Source organism: Cupressus sempervirens, chromosome 10 (assembly GCF_028749045.1).
Source record: "Cupressus sempervirens isolate cs-2001-9-10 chromosome 10, ASM2874904v1, whole genome shotgun sequence".
Taxonomy (NCBI): Eukaryota; Viridiplantae; Streptophyta; class Pinopsida; order Cupressales; family Cupressaceae; genus Cupressus; species Cupressus sempervirens.
The window spans coordinates 366,422,506-366,440,406 of NC_143127.1; the positions used below are offsets into that span (position 1 = coordinate 366,422,506).

The 17,901-nt window shown below is 34.5% G+C and overlaps 1 protein-coding gene across 1 annotated transcript in view; it reads right to left on the reverse strand.

Annotated features, from left to right (window-relative positions):
- Window positions 1–2,302: 2,302 nt before the first annotated feature.
- The window catches only part of LOC149534184 (Mitochondrial import inner membrane translocase subunit Tim17/Tim22/Tim23 family protein), a 38,483-nt gene continuing 22,884 nt past the window's right edge, over window positions 2,303–17,901 (reverse strand). The window contains exons 2-4 of the mRNA XM_089804872.1: window positions 15,598–15,711; window positions 3,220–3,324; window positions 2,303–3,121 (exon numbers count right to left, since the gene is read on the reverse strand). Of these exons, the coding sequence (XP_089660998.1) occupies window positions 2,829–3,121; window positions 3,220–3,324; window positions 15,598–15,711 (512 nt within the window). The 3' untranslated portion in view covers window positions 2,303–2,828. The remainder of the gene's footprint in view (window positions 3,122–3,219; window positions 3,325–15,597; window positions 15,712–17,901) is intronic.

Here is a 17,901-nt window from a genome sequence, read left to right on the forward strand (position 1 = left end):
AACAGAGGGAGCACCAAACGACGTATGTAGAAAGAACGTGAAAATGAAACAACAAAATAACCAAGAAAAAGGAATAACAACAGCTAAGAGCATTGCAACCATTAAACATAGTTAACCTTAGTGTTTCAAAAAAAACTAATGTGTTTTTGCCTTAAATTTTGGGCATGTCATGTCAAAGTGTACCATGTCTACGGACAATACAATAGCTTGCTTACCAACTTTTCATGCAACATTTTTCAAGTTTGAAATATTTTAATGTACTAGTTAAATTGTAAATAAAAAGCATTTTCCCGTCCAATGGTTTAGTAGTTGATGTTGATGATTGTTTCCAAGGTAGTATCAAGATTTAGATTAGGAAGTGGAGAGCCCTCATAGGGCATAATATCTTTATGAAAGGACTTACCAAAAAATGGAATGAATTGCTAATACTGATTATTTTTAAGACAATTTTTTATAGATAAGATAATATTAATGTCCAACAAGAGACCACAACACGGGTCTATGGGACTAGTAGCTTACAACCAAGAAGATAACATCAAACGGTGGCGATAAAAGAGCACAAAACCTAAAAAGGAGGATGAAGAAGAGAGCAAGAGTCGCCCCAGTAATTGAAATATATGTAATTGAGGTAATCTAATCACTAGTTACTGAGAGATGCCCAGAACCCAAACCTCACAAAAATGTTTGCATGACCTTCAACGATTTTGAGAAAGCTTGTATGAGATCAATGGCTCAGAAAGTACCAAGGTGTATAACCTAAATACAGCTCTGCCAGGTGACAAATAAAGGTTTTTATTTGAAGACGCCAGTATACCTGTAGAAAGAAAAACATGACAGATTTCCACATGAAACAAATCCAAAACCTCAAAGTCAAGTCAAAGACAACCACCTTTTGCAAGAAAATTGATGAGAGGCCATCTGTTTCCTTATTTTATTGCTATCATGCCTGAAACAGAACAATAATTTAGTTGATTACACAGTGGGGACAAAACCACCTAAAATCTTCTTGTCACTTTGATTATCAGGGGTAGTTGTACGTTTGAAATTTTTGTACTCTCAACCCTCTGAACATGGAAAGTCACAATTTCACTGTCTTGAAGAATTCAGTACCCCAAATACTGATGCAAAAACACTATATCAACCTTTCTCAAAGCGGTGATCATTTTCATCAAATTCCAATGATTTGATTTAATAATACTTCGCATTTACAATCAACCATGTTAGTGTTGGGATGTCAGACACATGCAGCTCGAATTACTGAGAACAATATGAATTGTAATTGAGATTAATCATAAACAGTTATTCAGATTACAAGTTGCATATATCTTGTGTTTTTAAAATAAAGTTCAACCAAACATGGCAACTAGATTTTGTTATCTTTTTCATTAGTGCAGGGCATTAACTCTTTGCTTAACATGCAAAAGTTAGGAGACAATAAACCTGATAACATCTTGATTTACACAAGGAATGTTGTATAAGTACGTCAAGACTTGAAACACAAATGCTTTCACTTGAAATAATCTCAAATCAGTCACTTCCTCCTAGAATTTAAATTACAATATATCAGTGCTAAACTGATCGATTTGCATGCCTACTATCCGTTACAGTGTACATCACGTTTGAGAAGCAAGATTTTTTGAAGCAAATTTCTTATTAAGTTAAAAACTTAAATGTCAGTAAGTTGCCTCAAACATAAATGTCTTTTCTGTAACTCGGAGGAAAGTGAGCATTCCCTTGTCCCGTTTAGTTTTGGAATGACCCCTATATCTGTACCAACGGTTCATAAAATTTAAAATAAGAAAGAGGATGTAACTCTTTCTTGAAGTCACTGGTTTTTCAGCACTATTGACATTGTCATAACTGATAATTGCATGTTATGGACAATTATGCTCATTTCCTATTGGCATCTGCTCATAGTCTAATGCAAAATATTCTTTTTAATCTACTTGATAGTGGTTTTTTTATTTAAATAAAAGACTACATTCTTGGGTATCAGGTTACATAATGTCTATGATTCTCATGTGAATTTTAATCGCAGTTTCCCAAATATAAGCTGTATATCACGGCATAATTATATTATCTGTCTTTTGTCTGTTAGGCTGTGCAGTCGGGCTGCTTCATTAAGTATGTGCAGGAAATAATTCAGCCTCTGTTTGTTGTCATGTGTTCAAGTTCTGTCAGCCTCCTCACTAATGCTGGCTTATTGTCCTCTTGTGCATGGAGTAATATTATATTTTACTGATAACGAAATGCTAGCAAAGACAATTATACATTCTCGTCTCAACAGCAATTGCTATACTCATAAGACAAATAAAGCACTTCGCTTCTGATATGTTTGATTCTTTCGACACCAATGCTTCAGGACAAGAGGTGTATGCAGGTCAGATGAAATATTATTGTGAAAATAACTTGATATACTTCAGCACCCATGCAAAATGAACTTGAGAGATTGAAGAATGGGTACAAGATCCAAGTGAGGATCTACTACCCTTTAGACCTAGGCTATTCCATGCAAGTCTCACAAACGTAAGAGTTGACATTTACAGTACTGCATATCGGTGTCAAATGTTCCCAACCACATACTAGTATTCCCAATATTGATACCAAGGGAAAAATGTCTTCAACCTCACTAAAAGACAAGATCCTATATTAAATATAATGTACAATCATTGAAAGCCTATTTGCCATGTACCTCTTGCATTTCTCAAAACCTTAGTTCTTGGGACTGTTGAATTCCATTTCACATGCCTAAAAGATTTCATATACTCACAGAGCTTATCATTCTGCAATTGCATATGGGAAAGTTAAGCTGTAAATAGACAGAGAATCTACAAGGAATCCCCCTTCTTTAGTTTATCAAGAGTTCTTTGTATTTGAATATCCCTTTCCTGAGCTCGTTTTGCTGCAGCTTCCTCATCTAGCTTTTGGATTGGTGCCCACTCTGGCCAAGCCCACCATTTCTTTTCACTTGGACTGGATTCAACCTCATCTGCTGTATCTGGGGAAGAAGATTCTTGATTTTTCTGTGAAAGATATTCTTGTAGTTTCAACGTACCTAACTGCAGCCCTGTGCCAACTGTTGCAAACAAGAATGCATAATAAAAGGCTCTAGGACGGCCACCTGAAACATTTTTAAGATAATAAAATTTAATTTTGCAATTGACATCATGAAAGGATAAAAGTCTAGAAAAAGATTAAGCCAAAAAAAAAAGAATATACCTTGAATGCGACCAAGAAAACCTCCACTGGCAATTCCACCAAGAACAGAATTTATGGGATCTTCAGGTTCTGCTGCACGTAATTCCCTTACAAGTTCTCGAGATCCTGCTCAGACCCAGATTATCGTAAGACACTTATTGGAACAAAGGAAACCATGTTCTTTACAACCCTTGTTGGATTTCTCATACTTAGCTAGCATTTGACTTGAAATTGCTTACTCTTATGATAAGATAAGGTAAGATAAATCTATTAATGTCCAACAAGAGACCACAAGGGTCTAAGGGACTGAAAGAAAACGACAAGGGTAATATGTATGTACATCAAACTAGCAAAGCAAAAGGAATGCACAAAAATAAAGGCAAAATTGAAAAGATTTTGTACAAAATGAAGCAAGTCGAAGATAGACAATACATAGGTGTGAAAAATGCTTAGACTAAATAAAGACAAAAAATGCTAATATATCCATTCAACCCACAACCTTTCTCACCATCGCATAACATCAACAAACACAATGATTCTGACTCTAAGACTGTATCCAGCAATTAAAACCATGCCTAAGGGCATATGGTTCATCCTACAACTTTTAGTTTTGCTATTAATTAATTTTCACATCTAGATATTGTGAATATTAGAGTGCATAAAATAATTTGGTGTTATAATATTAAGTTGTTAATAAACAAATTACTATTTTTAATATAAGTTACCGATTTGGATGTGGAATCAGAAATGGATGTAAGAAGCGGAAACGGGATGCAGGATTTTTTTTTTTGGGTACGGATGCGTTTGGAAACGTCTATATATACACATATGTGTGCAAAAAAATTAAGAAACTTATAAATACAAGAACTTAGAGTTAGAAACTCAGAAATATACATACATCATTTGATAGTATCATATGATACTTCATCATTGATCAAGATTCAAGCTATTCAATCAAATAGTTCAAGCTTCAAATTAAAACTTCATAGGCACAAATATTCATGTTCTAGACTCCATGTCCAAACTACAAAATCAAAAACATAGTTCATGATTCAATGTTCACTAATCAGAATCATAAAGATTCTCCAAAAATCTGGATCCTCCTCATCTCTAACCGCTGAAGGTCAATATCATTTGAACTTAGAATGGTTCCACTTGCGCTAGATGCACCATGTGTCATGGACCTATCATCACCATCATCCATCATTGTACTAAGATCATTAAGTGTTGCATCCAAGTTTGCACACTCAAGGAGTACATCCCAAAATTTGGCTGCCCCATCCATGTATTCATCATCCTTACGTGACAAAAGACACAAGCTCCTCAACTTTCTTTGACCCCAACCAGTTGCACCTCACTGAATGGATATAGGAGTATGTACTCCAATCCTTTCAGCAGCAAAAGAATTGCAACTTGCATTGTGTTCACAAAATTAATTTTTAAAAATTAAACATTTAAACGAAAAGTAAATGACAATATGACAGATGTTAAACACTAGATTGTAGAATACAAGTTGTAATTTAAAAACAAAAATCAAAACTTACTTGTGAGAGGATTTTGATTGCAAGAGGTTGTAGATGTTTGAATGGCTGACCATACATGTACCACCATGTGATTGCTCCCATTTTATATTGGTCCTTAATTGCAAATGGAGTAAGCCTTGCTCCGGAAGCAAATAAGCCAATCTCTAGCCTCACCTTTTCATGCATCTCATCATCTTGGAAGATTCTTGCAAAAGCTTTGGATCATCCATCAGCAACCTCTTCATCAGCATATGGTGCAATTTTATCTAGCATAGAAAGTATTGCCTCGCTATAATACCTCGAAGATAAAGCATATGAAAGGAGGTGCAATGGGGTAGTCATCTTCTCCCAGTGATGAATAATTATTGCTTCCAATTTACTGCATAAGGCTTGACATTTTGTAGGGTCACTCTCATGTGCTTGTATAGAATATTTTACCTTCTCAACCATTATGTCCATGCCATCATACACATCTCCCAAGCAAGGTGTATCTATGTCGGCAAAGCGAAGCATAGTCATGATGAGCTCGGTGATATCCAATACATATTGCACACAAACCCACCAACGCTCATCCAAGATCATACCCCTAATCTTTAGGGCTTTTTTTGTATTTGAAACCTTCCACACACCCCATTGAGGACAAATGATCATTTGGCTCAAAGCATCTTTCACCTTGAGAATCATCTCATAACAATAGCATGAGATGCAAAACGGGTCTCAGCAACCTAAGCAAGTTAACAATATGTCAATTGACAATAAAATTATAAAAATTAACTAAATTAGAAATCCATGAAATTTAATAATTACAACAAAAAAAAATTTACCTTCAACAACTCCAATTGTAAGTATGTTCTAAAAATGGATTGTGACATGTTGTGGTTAGTCACAAACATTTGTATGTCATCTCCCTCTTTGTATATTTGTTTCACCCAATCTATTTGAGAGCCAAACTATTGCATAATCAAGTTGAGGGAGTATATAGTGCATGGTGTGTTAAAATATGGTCATACCAACCCTCAACCAAAGCACCAACTCCCCTACAATTTTTGGCATTGTCTATAACAACCTGGACAACATTCTCACTACCGACCATATGTATGGCCTCAATGAGAATATTAATGATGAATTGTGAATCCTTCACCTCCCCTTGACAATCAATTGCCTTTAGAAACATTGCCCCTTTGGAGGACACTACAATCACATTAATTAATGGCATGTTTCTTGTATCTTTCCAACTGTGAGGCCTCACCCTGACCCATCATAGCTCAGCTGATACACTTATTTTTGATACATTATGATTTGATACTTTGAGACATTATATTCGATGGATTAGACCTTTATCTGAATTATTATGTCATGTGATGGCTACTTCAATATGTTGTGATTTTGATGTTTAGGATGTTGTAGGTATACGCATGCAGTATGATGATTATTTCAGTATTTTAATTCGAATTGATGAATATGTTATGTTATTTCAATTATTCAATCAATTATGTTTATCAAGTGCAGAAATGGAAAAGTTATAAAGATGAGAATATAGAATGTTTAGTCAATTGATTTTGCAATTTGATTTATATATATACATGTGATTTAATTGAGCTACTGATGTTCAAACTGAGTGTGCAGGAAATTACCATGGAATTTTTTGGAGAATCAGTAACCGACCATATGTGCAAATTGTAAAAGCCAAGGTTGAATCTAATGAAGAGATTTGAACCTCGTTAAGGGACTTATTTCGTAATCGTAAGTTGTAGGTATGTATTAGGTGATTTCACTATTAATTAGTGACATGTCAATGTTGTGTAATGTTATTTTACAGTGTCACTTGACACTTGTCATGTGTATATGTAACAACATGTCTACTAAGGTTGGCAATGTAACCCTAAACCTAATTGACCTAACTAAGAACCTAATTAAACCCCCTTGATTAAGGTAATTGAATAGTTCCACCAATTAGGTTAATCAAATTCAAATTTTGTTAGTCACTTGTAGAGGCCAAAAAGGGGTCCTAGAAGCCAATTTTAATGAAAACCAAGTACCCATGTGGTAGGGGTATGGGTTGGGCACCTTTTCAACCCTTCTAGAACCTCCTATTGACTTTTATGACCCTCAAAATATCCCATTTTCCTTTGGTTGCGAAATTTGAGCAATTTCATGACCCTTTCCAAATCCTTACTCATGTCAAAAGATTTGCATTTATGGTAGGATCAAGTTGGGACCAAGGGGCTTAAGGTCAATGATGAATTGATTGTCATTTTAGGTGGTTGAGTTTTAGAAGCTATTTAGAGGCCCTTTGAGGAATTGGAGGGTGTTCACCCACTCTCTACTTTTAAAGACATTAGGGTTTTTTATTGAAGGAAGCAAAGGAAGGATTGGGCTCTTCTCAAGCACCACTAGACCATAACACTTGTGAAGGTTGATCTCCACCATTGTCATGGAAGTTCTTGTTTCTTATTGCAATAGATTATTATGTATTTTCATTCTCTTGCATTTGTGTTCATTGTAATTTGTGTTATTCTATGTAAGGGGATGGGATTTCATTTTGCTTTCATGTTGTTGTGTTCTTCTTGATTGAATAAGGGAGTTTTGTAAAGGGTGTATGGAATTACTCACCCTTTTGGGTACGGGAAGAACTGGCCAATATGGGGGCAGGGGTTAGTTGGATGCCAAGATTGTGTAGAGTCTCTTCTCATGGTGACAAGAGGGAAGAAATGCAAGGTGTATGGGGCTCTTGCATGCCAATGTCGTTGATCTTGCTTTGGGGGGGATAAGGAGGAGAAAGTATGAAAGTTTATGTGAATTTCTAGCCTTGGAAAAGGCGTGTATATTGTATGTTTGACATTGATCAATCTCCTACTTGATAGTCCACCTTCATCCCTATGTTATGGGTTCGATGTGAATCCAATTGTACAAGCCTTGGAAGGGTGTTTTTATGTTGTGTTTCATGTTGTGAGATTTGAATTGGTTGTCACCCGTTGGTTACCGGTTCTTCTAGCTCAGTAGGTGGTCTCTTTTGAGACCTAGGATGGGAGATGAGCACTCCATGGTTAGTTTTGTATGTTTTTAAAGATTTTGGATTGGCCTTATGATGGAGCCATTTTGGAATTGGAGCATTGAAGGTGTTCTTGATGTTATAGTGTTGGAGATTTCTCCATTGTAATACCATTTGCTGTATTGTGCATTCATGTTGAAAATGAATATGTAAGGAATGGATTAAATGTTATAACTCCAATATTGATAATAGATATGCAATTATTGTATGAAATAAGCAAGGTATGTGATCAAGTTTCATTGGATTGTAAATTATATCTTACTTTCAAATATATTGCTTTACAAAAACTTCAATTGAATACTCTCTATTTCTTTCTTGAAATCTTGGTTCAAAAACAAGGTGATCAAAAGTTCATAAGATATTGATGTATGAATTATTTAATTTATAGATACAACAATTCATCCCTAAGATCATTAGATATAACCAATGTTCAATTAAGATACATATATCCTACTTGCACCTTAGACCTTAGCTAGCAGAAATTTTGATAAATCAATGACTTATATCCTATGTTGCAATGTATGTAAAATACCTAAAATCACCTCTAACTTGGATATAACATTAATATCAATATTTTATTCAACCTAAAACAATAATCCATAATACTACCACTAAACTCCTAGGAAAGAAACGCCTTGCAAAAAGGAGGAGCAAATAAAAATAGCACCCCATGTATTTGAGAGAACCAAAAAGGCTCTCTAAAAAATGTATGGGGAAAATTTTTAATCCCTTTCTGAAATAGAGAATATTCTCTATAGATGCTCTCCTATATTTCCATATACAAAACATTATTCAAAAATATATATTATTAAAAAAAACATTATAAAAAAACCCTTTATACTTACACCTACCTTTCCCCTCACAAACCCACCAATAAAACTTCATAACATAACTTCTTCTCCATCTTAACCACTCAAACACCCCTCCTCACTTCAATGCATACTTGGCCTGATGATTTGGGTGCTGACTTGGCAGGGAATAAGATGGGTTCAAGGAAAAATAGTGCAATTTAAACTTATCTAACCTTTTCCTTTACCTTTTAATACATCTACTTGCCTTTGAATGCCCCCATGCATACCATGCAAAGGGAGACTTTGGGCAGCGCTTAGCAGGCCTAGGCCAGTGTGCCATGACTTTGGGGGTCGTCCATGACCTTGGGGGAAGTGAACACAAGTGGCCAAGTGGCGCTAGATGGGGTTAGGGGTAGTTTAGCAGAAAAGCTTAGGGTTTAGTTAGGAGTAGGTTAGTATTTGTTAATGATGTTTAGTAGTTAGTTAATGTGTTTAGGAATTAGTCTATATTATTTATTATTCTGTTGATATTGCTTTATTCATGTGTTAAAAAGGTGAGTTGATTAATGAATAATTAGATTGAAAGGTTAGAAGGTAAGTAGGACTTAGGAGATACTTAGGAATAATTAAATAGTAGTTAGTAATTGGTGCTTAAGTTTTATTAAGTAGCTCTTGTTTGTGTTATTAGGATTGATAGTTTATGATTGTAATTAGAATATATAAATTTAATAAAGTTTAATAAGAGTTATTGGTTATTAGTTATCAGATGAAGTAATAGAGTTAAACATTGTTAAAGGGAAGTGAAGTAGTTTATGTTTCCTATGTGTGTCTATATATTTATATACACATTAAGGAATTATGTAAAATATTATAATATAATAATATTTAAATTAAAGATTTAATTAATTATAATTTTAATATTTATTAATGTTTTGGTTTGAAGGTGTCATCGGGTTAGTAACTGTTAATGTAATGTTCGAAAGTGGTATAAGTCAAATTGACTAGATAACGTAAGAGGATGAATCGGGTTATGATTAGAAGATAAGATGGAAGTCGTATATAGATTATTAGTAAGTACTTAATATTTTAATTAGTCTTAAATTGGTTATGATAATAACTGAAATCAAGTGTTAGTATAATAAAACAAGTGTAAAAGGTATCAAATCAACATAATGTAACTTATGTCACTAATCAAATGTTCCTCGAATATGATGTCACATCTTAGTAAAACATGAAACTAAGGTTTAAGCAACAGACTTAATCAACCCGAACTAAGTGTTCCTAAGAAACTTGAACTTAGGGTTTTGAACCCGTTCAGAATATTGTGAACACAGACTCTGCATCCTCATGCAATGCAATCGAAACTCAATCGTTGGCTAGACATTGTGACTCAAAACTAACCTTGTCTTGTTGTCATCCTTCCCTAACATATTTTACGTCGATATGTGCTTAACATTATTGTTATTACCTTTTTTTTAAAAAAATTGTTGGAGTGTTTTTGTCCTGATTTTGGGCATACCAACCATCAGACACAATTGTCACACTTGAAGTTTTCCAAGCATTTCTAATGGGTTGAAGTGCTTTCTCTATAGAAACTCTCTCCTTTTGCAAGAGAGTGGTACGCACCTTTTCATACCTAGGACTTGTGTAATCATCTGGTGCTTCTTTGATGGCTCTTACCATTTCCTTCCAATATGGGGATCTTAGCAAGTTGAAAGGAAGGCCATTAGCATAGAGGCAATGTACAATGGCTTCATCAGCATGGTCTCTTGCCTCCATTTTAAATGCAGAGTGCAGTGGGCCTCTTTTTCGAGCTACTATAAAATTTTCTACTTCATCCTCCACTCCCGATACAAGTACCTGCATGAATGGATGTTTGGAAGATACATTTGGTTCCATTTCAGCGGGTGATTGCATTTTTTTCATTTTTGAGGAAGTAGGCTGATAATAATCTTTTAACCAAATGATCAACAGCTTCTTGTTCTTTTACAAACGAAGCTATCTGTGCATCGAACAACCCGTTCCCATCTACACCTTTGCACATTCCAAAACCTTTACCAGCAAAGCCCATGAAATGAAGTTTTACCCGAGAATAAGAGCTATTGAAAGGCATTCCTTTGTTACTTCCACAATAATTACAACTCCAAATAGAGAAGCCACCACCTGTAACCTGTGATATTCTTGTTGTATGTTTCCATAGAGGAAACCCTAAATCAATTTTGAAATCATCCCCTCCTTGCCTTGCCATTGAACTCTGACCTTGTCCTCCCGCTGAACTATGACTATCGGTGGCAGCCATTCTTGCACAATACAGTGTAGTTTCTTTCTATAATAAGAAATTATATAAATTGAAATCAATAAAAAAACTACAAAAATCAAGCATACAAATAAAAAACAATGATACAAAACCATTCAAATAGATACCTAAACTTGTTTCTCAATTTCTTAAAAAAAAAGATTGAAAATAACTTGAAAATTTTCTTCACAAACTTGAAAAAAATCATCAAGATCTCTAAAAAATTCATTGAAACACTCAAGAATGGGATAAAATGCTTACCTCTTAGTGTTTTAATGAACTTGTGGAAGCCAACTCTTGCCCTATGATCGTTCCTCTTCAAAAATAATCAAGTTGCCTTCAAAATGCCAAAATGGAAGCCAAATGAGAAGAGCAAACCCAGCTGCAAACAAAATGATGGTTGAATGGTTGGAAAACCCTATTAGGGCTGTTTTAGGGTTTGGCAAAAAAAATATGTTATTAAAAGCCTAAAAGGCACATGTTTTAATTGGAGTTAAAGTGAAAAAAGCATTTTTTTAATTTCTTCTCCAGATTTTCGTGAAGGCATCCGAAAGCACCCGGATGCCTGTGGGTAGCATCCGGCCGGCATCCGCAGGGTTTCACCTTGCCTCCGCATGCTTGTCCACCTCCACCTTCATGCTTTCCTTGGACGAATTGGTATCCTAATTATTAATATGTCACATGGTTTAACATTGTTTGTTAAATAGGTTATTGCATTAGTGGTCCAAATATATTGAGTTGTTAATCAATATTTAAAGAGTCAATATCTTTAGGTAATTTGTTGCAGGGATTTTCTAAATAATCAATCCTCTCTTGATATAAGGTCAACTCTCATGCTAAGCTTGCAAAGTAAGATCATGAAATGACTTCAAGGTTCCATTTTTTGCGACTACTCACTCAGTGAAATGATGTGATATGTTGGTAATCACTCAGGGGACTTACTGTACTGTCCCTGGTCCTTTGCTATTTCAATCACCTAATCAATCTTTAGAGATTCTTGATCTCTGCATTATTTCTTCAATTATAACACTATCCTTTCCTTTGTTTGTGAGTGTGATGTAAGGATTCCTTTCTTTGATGTAAAAATGTCCTCTAAAAAGCCTTCAATTCCTTTAATCTGAAGGACTGTCGTCCAAAAAGCAAGTAATGCGAATACAATGTATTCTAAATACCCTCATTCCCGTGAACTTGGATTGAATGTGTATACTGTCTTTTCCTTACTCTGAACTTTCTTCTGATCTTTGATGGTGATGTTTATAGTCCTTCCTATAGTAAGCGTGAGTGATGCAAGAGGTACCGGTGGAAACCCTTATGAACTTCGCTGCTAATTATGTGTTGCTTGATATCTTCTCGAGACACTTCTCCAATTATTTATGTCGATTCCTTCTAGTATCTAATTGCAGCCATTTATATCTGTATTTAAACTTCTCCAGAGCTGGTGCTTTCCTGTCCTTATGTCCTTAAATCTGATGTATATATATATTTCCTTGCTATTCACTGTTGTCTCTCTCTCGACTCAGATTTTATGCTCTTATTTCCTCCATTGGCTATATGTGGTTAGTAGGGATCTCACTTTCTGCTATATGTTTTATTTTGTTCTTATCATCTACCCTTTAATCTGCTCTTGCGATCTCCTTTATAACTTTGTATTGTACGTTCTTAGATGCGTGGATTTATTATTTGACATGCTCATATCTGAACTGAGTGTGTGTGTAAAACCAGTCCTGTCACTTTGTTTCAGTCTTTTCTCTACATGACCATAACTACCATAACATATTCTACTTGTGGTGCCTGACAGTGACTGTCTTGTCTTCTAAAAACTTCATTGCTGACTTCTTAAATGCTTGAGTGCGTTGCTATCAATTATCTTCCTTATATGATGCAAGATGCAAACGATCTGCCCTCCAACTATTAATCCAAATCTCCGTATGTTTTAGAATCCTCCTACGTATCTGCAGTGTTCTTCCTCTCTATGGTTGACTGGACTTTCATTTGATTCTCTGTATATTCTCCCTTACATGATTACCGTGCTCTTACTTGCTCCTAAAAATAGGTATCAATACATATAGCTTGCAATTGCTGCCTTTGTGTTTGTATCACACTTCCTCTTTTTTGTTGACTGGAATCTTCTTCTGATTTCATTTATGGAAGATACATCATTCTCCCTTCCTATTCCTCCATTATTCTCCATATATATCTTTGAACATATGGGATGAGCGATAGTATTAAAAGGATACAACCGATCGAAGATGGTTCTATTATTATATAATCTATCTTTAATAAAATGTATTATTGATATGATATTTTCAATGGTTTATACTATATAATATATATAATAGCTATATTATTATATAAATCAGTCATTAAAAATATTGATTTGTGATAAATTATAATATTTTATTTTTATTTAATTCATCATATTATTATATTAATAATAGATGATTGATTCAAAAATATTATACTATATGTTACTAATTTCTTTATTATATTTATTAATATAATAATTAATTACATTGTAATTTATTATAATTCATTCTATTATTAATTTAGTTATCATTAAATCTTATAAATATGAGGACATGACACTTACACTATTCATCCAATGCATATCAACTATTACACGTCTGAAGATTTGGCTTCGGACTGTGCAAACAAAATATATTTCGTTTTAAAGTTTCCAATTCAACTTAAACTTAAAGTTCTACTTCTAACTAAGAATGCAAGGAATCATGGATGACTTGGACTCTACTAGATGCAATCTCGCCAGCAACTCCACCGATCTAGTGCCTACTTTAAAGAACATTCAAATGGTTTTCAAATCAATATTCCCTCTTCAATCACATCCTATGGATGCAAACTAAAGGTTGAGTATCAATCAAAGTTAAATACTTTCAATCATCAACTTACCACACAAGGCACTCTTACCATCAGCAAGAGGCTAGTTGCCTAGATTTGTTCGAGTCAAGAAAGGAAACATCCACAATTCTTCCATTCGACTAAACTACTTCAACATGAAAAGAAATCTAATTCACGTGAAAGATTGAGGAAACCATGCAACACTTCAAAGCAATTTTAAGTAATTCACCATGAGAACCAACAATGAATTATCCATTACTTCAAAAGCATCATAGCAACAATTTGATCAAGTCTCTCCCTTAACTAGCCTAATCTACTTCTACTACTAGCTCTTATAGCTTATGATTCCTCCACTACTCTCTAATGAATTATAAATGAGAAGGCCTTGGCCTTTTATGGATGTCTAATTCCAACAAAGGGCCAAGATTGACTAAAGATCAAGGGTTGAGATTCATCCCGACAAACCCTAATTAAAGTTGTCAAATTTATCACCAATTACAAGAGATCACCACATTGTGGACCAATAAGAAAATTACAAAGCCTTTTCTAGACAATGAGAAGACTAGACACTTGGCACGATGTGATTCAATGATGTTCAGATATGAAATTTTTTGATTGGAGGACACAGCTCAATGCCACCTCATCACCTTTATCTTGTAGACTTATTTAATCCTTTGACGGAGAGAAAATATCTCTTGATAGTCAAAATTTATAACTTTGATTAACAGTCTAATATGACAAAAAAATAGTCAGTACCATGTTTCGTCATTCAACAATCCACCTACAAAGTCCACACTTGGTGGGTTCTAGCAACAATTGGTGCAACAATAAGTTTCTACTGTTGGGCTTACAGTACATGGCTGTCATCCTTTTATAAGCTTTGAAATATCCACCTGCAGATATGGACAATAGACTCATTGCTGAAGGTTTACTATTATTTTGGTCATTCCAAAATGCACAAATACCTGTCAGGTGTGTGCTTCTCTTATGAGCAGAATTATCCACTCTTTCAGCATACGCAATTTATCTGATTTTTATAAAAGACCATGCAGCAGATATATCAGACTAGCCTCAGCTCAAATCCATCATGCATACCTTGAGTTGCTTTTTTATGTCTCCCTGAAATCTTCCTCATTGATCTAATCAGCAGCATATACCACTTTGTCAAATGGCTCTATCAATGCCACTGTGCCTACTGCTGAAAGTAATGGCTGCCAGGAAAGTATATCCACCAATTTATTAAAAAAATAGAATTTATAATTTATCACGAAATAGAAATATTGCAAAAATCCCATCCATATAGTGACAAGACTGCTGTGCTTACTAACATGTATTTATATCTGAATAAATAATTTGTATCCCAACGACATACAGCCTACATCTACAATATTTCATTTTCTAATTTGATTACTCCAGTTCAACTTGTTTAGACACAATATGCCTTCTTCCTGTTCAGTATAGCAGATGATATTATTACTAGCTCCACGTTGCCCACTCAATCTGCCTCAGAGTACTCCATATGCCAAGTATGATTTGATAGTTCTAAATTCTAATAACTGTTATCTGTAATGTCTAAAAACTAATATAAGTTCTTTCCTTATCTTAAGAAATTAAAAATGAACCTCCAACAAATTTTATCTGTTAGAAACACAAACCATTAATATCTGTAGCATTCAGTAAAAAGCATCAGCATGGCAACATATTTTGCACAATCAGAAACATGCACATTATCAATACATCATGAGAGAAATAACAGAGTTTTATTTTCACATTCAAGATTCATATTCTAGGATATCAAACATATTAGGAATAACATATCTCATATCAGGAAAAAGTATTTATATTGTAAATCAGGATGTCCTCTAGCTAGAAAGAACATACCACAGAAACATGAGGCTACAATGGCTGAATTAGCAGCATATGTTATTGCCAGTTTAGATATGCCATGACGTTTCAAGATTCCAGATAAAATCCCTGCTCCTCCGCCAATGACACCTGTTATCAATATCAATACATGGAGTGATATGCAATTATCCTTGTTTAGCAAATGGAAAAGATGAGCGCCAATAAAAACATAAATGATACATGATGGACACTTCATTTGTTTAAATACCTTAAGCTAGAGTTAGTCCCACAAAGACTACAAATTTAACCAAGGATCATGTTATGCCATAACATTCACGTCACATACTCTGTGAGTTGGTAGTTGTACCAGCATCAAATACAGTATCTATTTCTATAGTGTATGTACAACATATGTATATTAAATTATATATATGCAAATGAATAAAATGAAAGCATAAAGAAATAAAATATCACAGAGAAACTTGAGCATAAACTAAATTAGAAGGATGACACACAAAAAAAGTGTGACACCACTTCACTATTTAATATAACAGCCCATACATTATTAGCACTTGAAATTGATACCTTAGTTCCAATAAAACATGGTTGAACACAACCAGTGGGGAAACACCTAGAACAGAATTGCTTCCCTCTGCATTTAAAGTGTCGTGCCTCTCCAACTCATTACTAGGAGGTAATAGAGCCTCAGACCTTGGAATGCAAGCATAGTGAAGTATACTTGATGTTAAACATTATTTGATGCAACTAGAAACATAGGTTTCATTAAGTGAAATATTATGATGTTAAATACTATTTGGATCATATATTCATGCCTTATGATAAAATCAGAGATGTTTTGCATTCAAGAATATTGGACTAATATGTTAGGATGGTCATCATTAATTCCTTAACAGTGCGCCTTATTTGCTATTGGGTATTTTATGGAGACTTACATTAATATATGCTCATATTGCTAGAAATGATTATTTAAAAGCTTTAGTTTTAAATACCATGTAAATATAATTATATGATGTGTACTGCTTCACCACACCACTGCTATGCATTTTGCCCTTGGTTTCAGTATGAAGTGAGACAGAGTCCTAGTCACTTGCTTGTGAGATCTACATGATGTCTCGCTCTCCTTCACTGTTATTAATTGAGGTATTTTGAATGGTGTTACATATGCTTCACCTATTTATATACTGTGAGCAGCTGCACTTGACGTTTGTGTCTTCTAGTGAACATGTACCAGGCAAATTCACCCTCAGTTGCAGGGATTGAGCGTGTGCCTATGTCCCCGGCAGTGGCACAGGGGATAATAGTTCTGAACTTTCATACTGAGCCAATATCGTCCTTGTATGGATGGGGTATCCTTGATTGATTATTATATTATTCCCTCTGGTACAAGTTGGTAAATCCGGATTCATATTGCATTTGTAAAAGATCAGTGACTATCTATGCATTAGAATTCCTGTTGTTGTCACAAAAGAGGATTTAATTTATGATGTTGTTTCAAATTATTATTTAGTTATTTTATATTTTCGGCAATTTTGTTGTGGTGCTATTCCATTTAATTGGAATCAGATAAGTTAATCCAGGTTGAGTTTGAACTTTGGGTTGACTTTGGGTTTTTATTTCATTTTAATTTAAGTGGTTTTAATTCAGCCCTTTTTTATTTTAAGTGAAATTTGACTTTATAATGAGAGATTAGAACTCATTTTCTCACTATTTCCTATTTCGGAGAGCAAAAATTGCTCAAACCCTCTTGTGAGCAATTTGAAGATTTACTCGTTGGGTGCAATCTGTTTGTCGGATTTGAGTGTGGAGCGGCTCTTTGGAATCATGGTAAGAATGCTATGCTATGCTGAGATTTCCATCTGCTCTTAAACCATATTGGATTTTCTCTCTTCATTCTTGTTTTTTCGCTCTTGGTGTGAGGTAGGGCTTTCTGTAGCTTTTAATTTAAGTAGTCTTTTTTATCAAAATAAATGCTATTAGTTTGTGGGTTAAGAACTAGTGTTCCCCCACAATTTTATTAATTTGCATTACCTAGTTGGGCTTACGTATATTTCATGTTTTGAAATACAAGTATTTATGCCATTATGCTACCAGATTTCCGTAAAGTGCCCGGAAGTGAAATTTCATTTGAAAAGTGTGTTGTTGGGTAGACTTAGACCAATGGGTTTTAATTTCGTAGTGAAATTCCAAGTTTGATTTTTGGGCTTTTTCTTTGCCGCTTTGTTTTGTGTTATCTGGAACCCATCAGTAGACATGCTTGGCCTTACTTAATTGAAGTTAGTAGTCTTTTCTATACAGAGGACGGTCAAATCAGAATGGTCA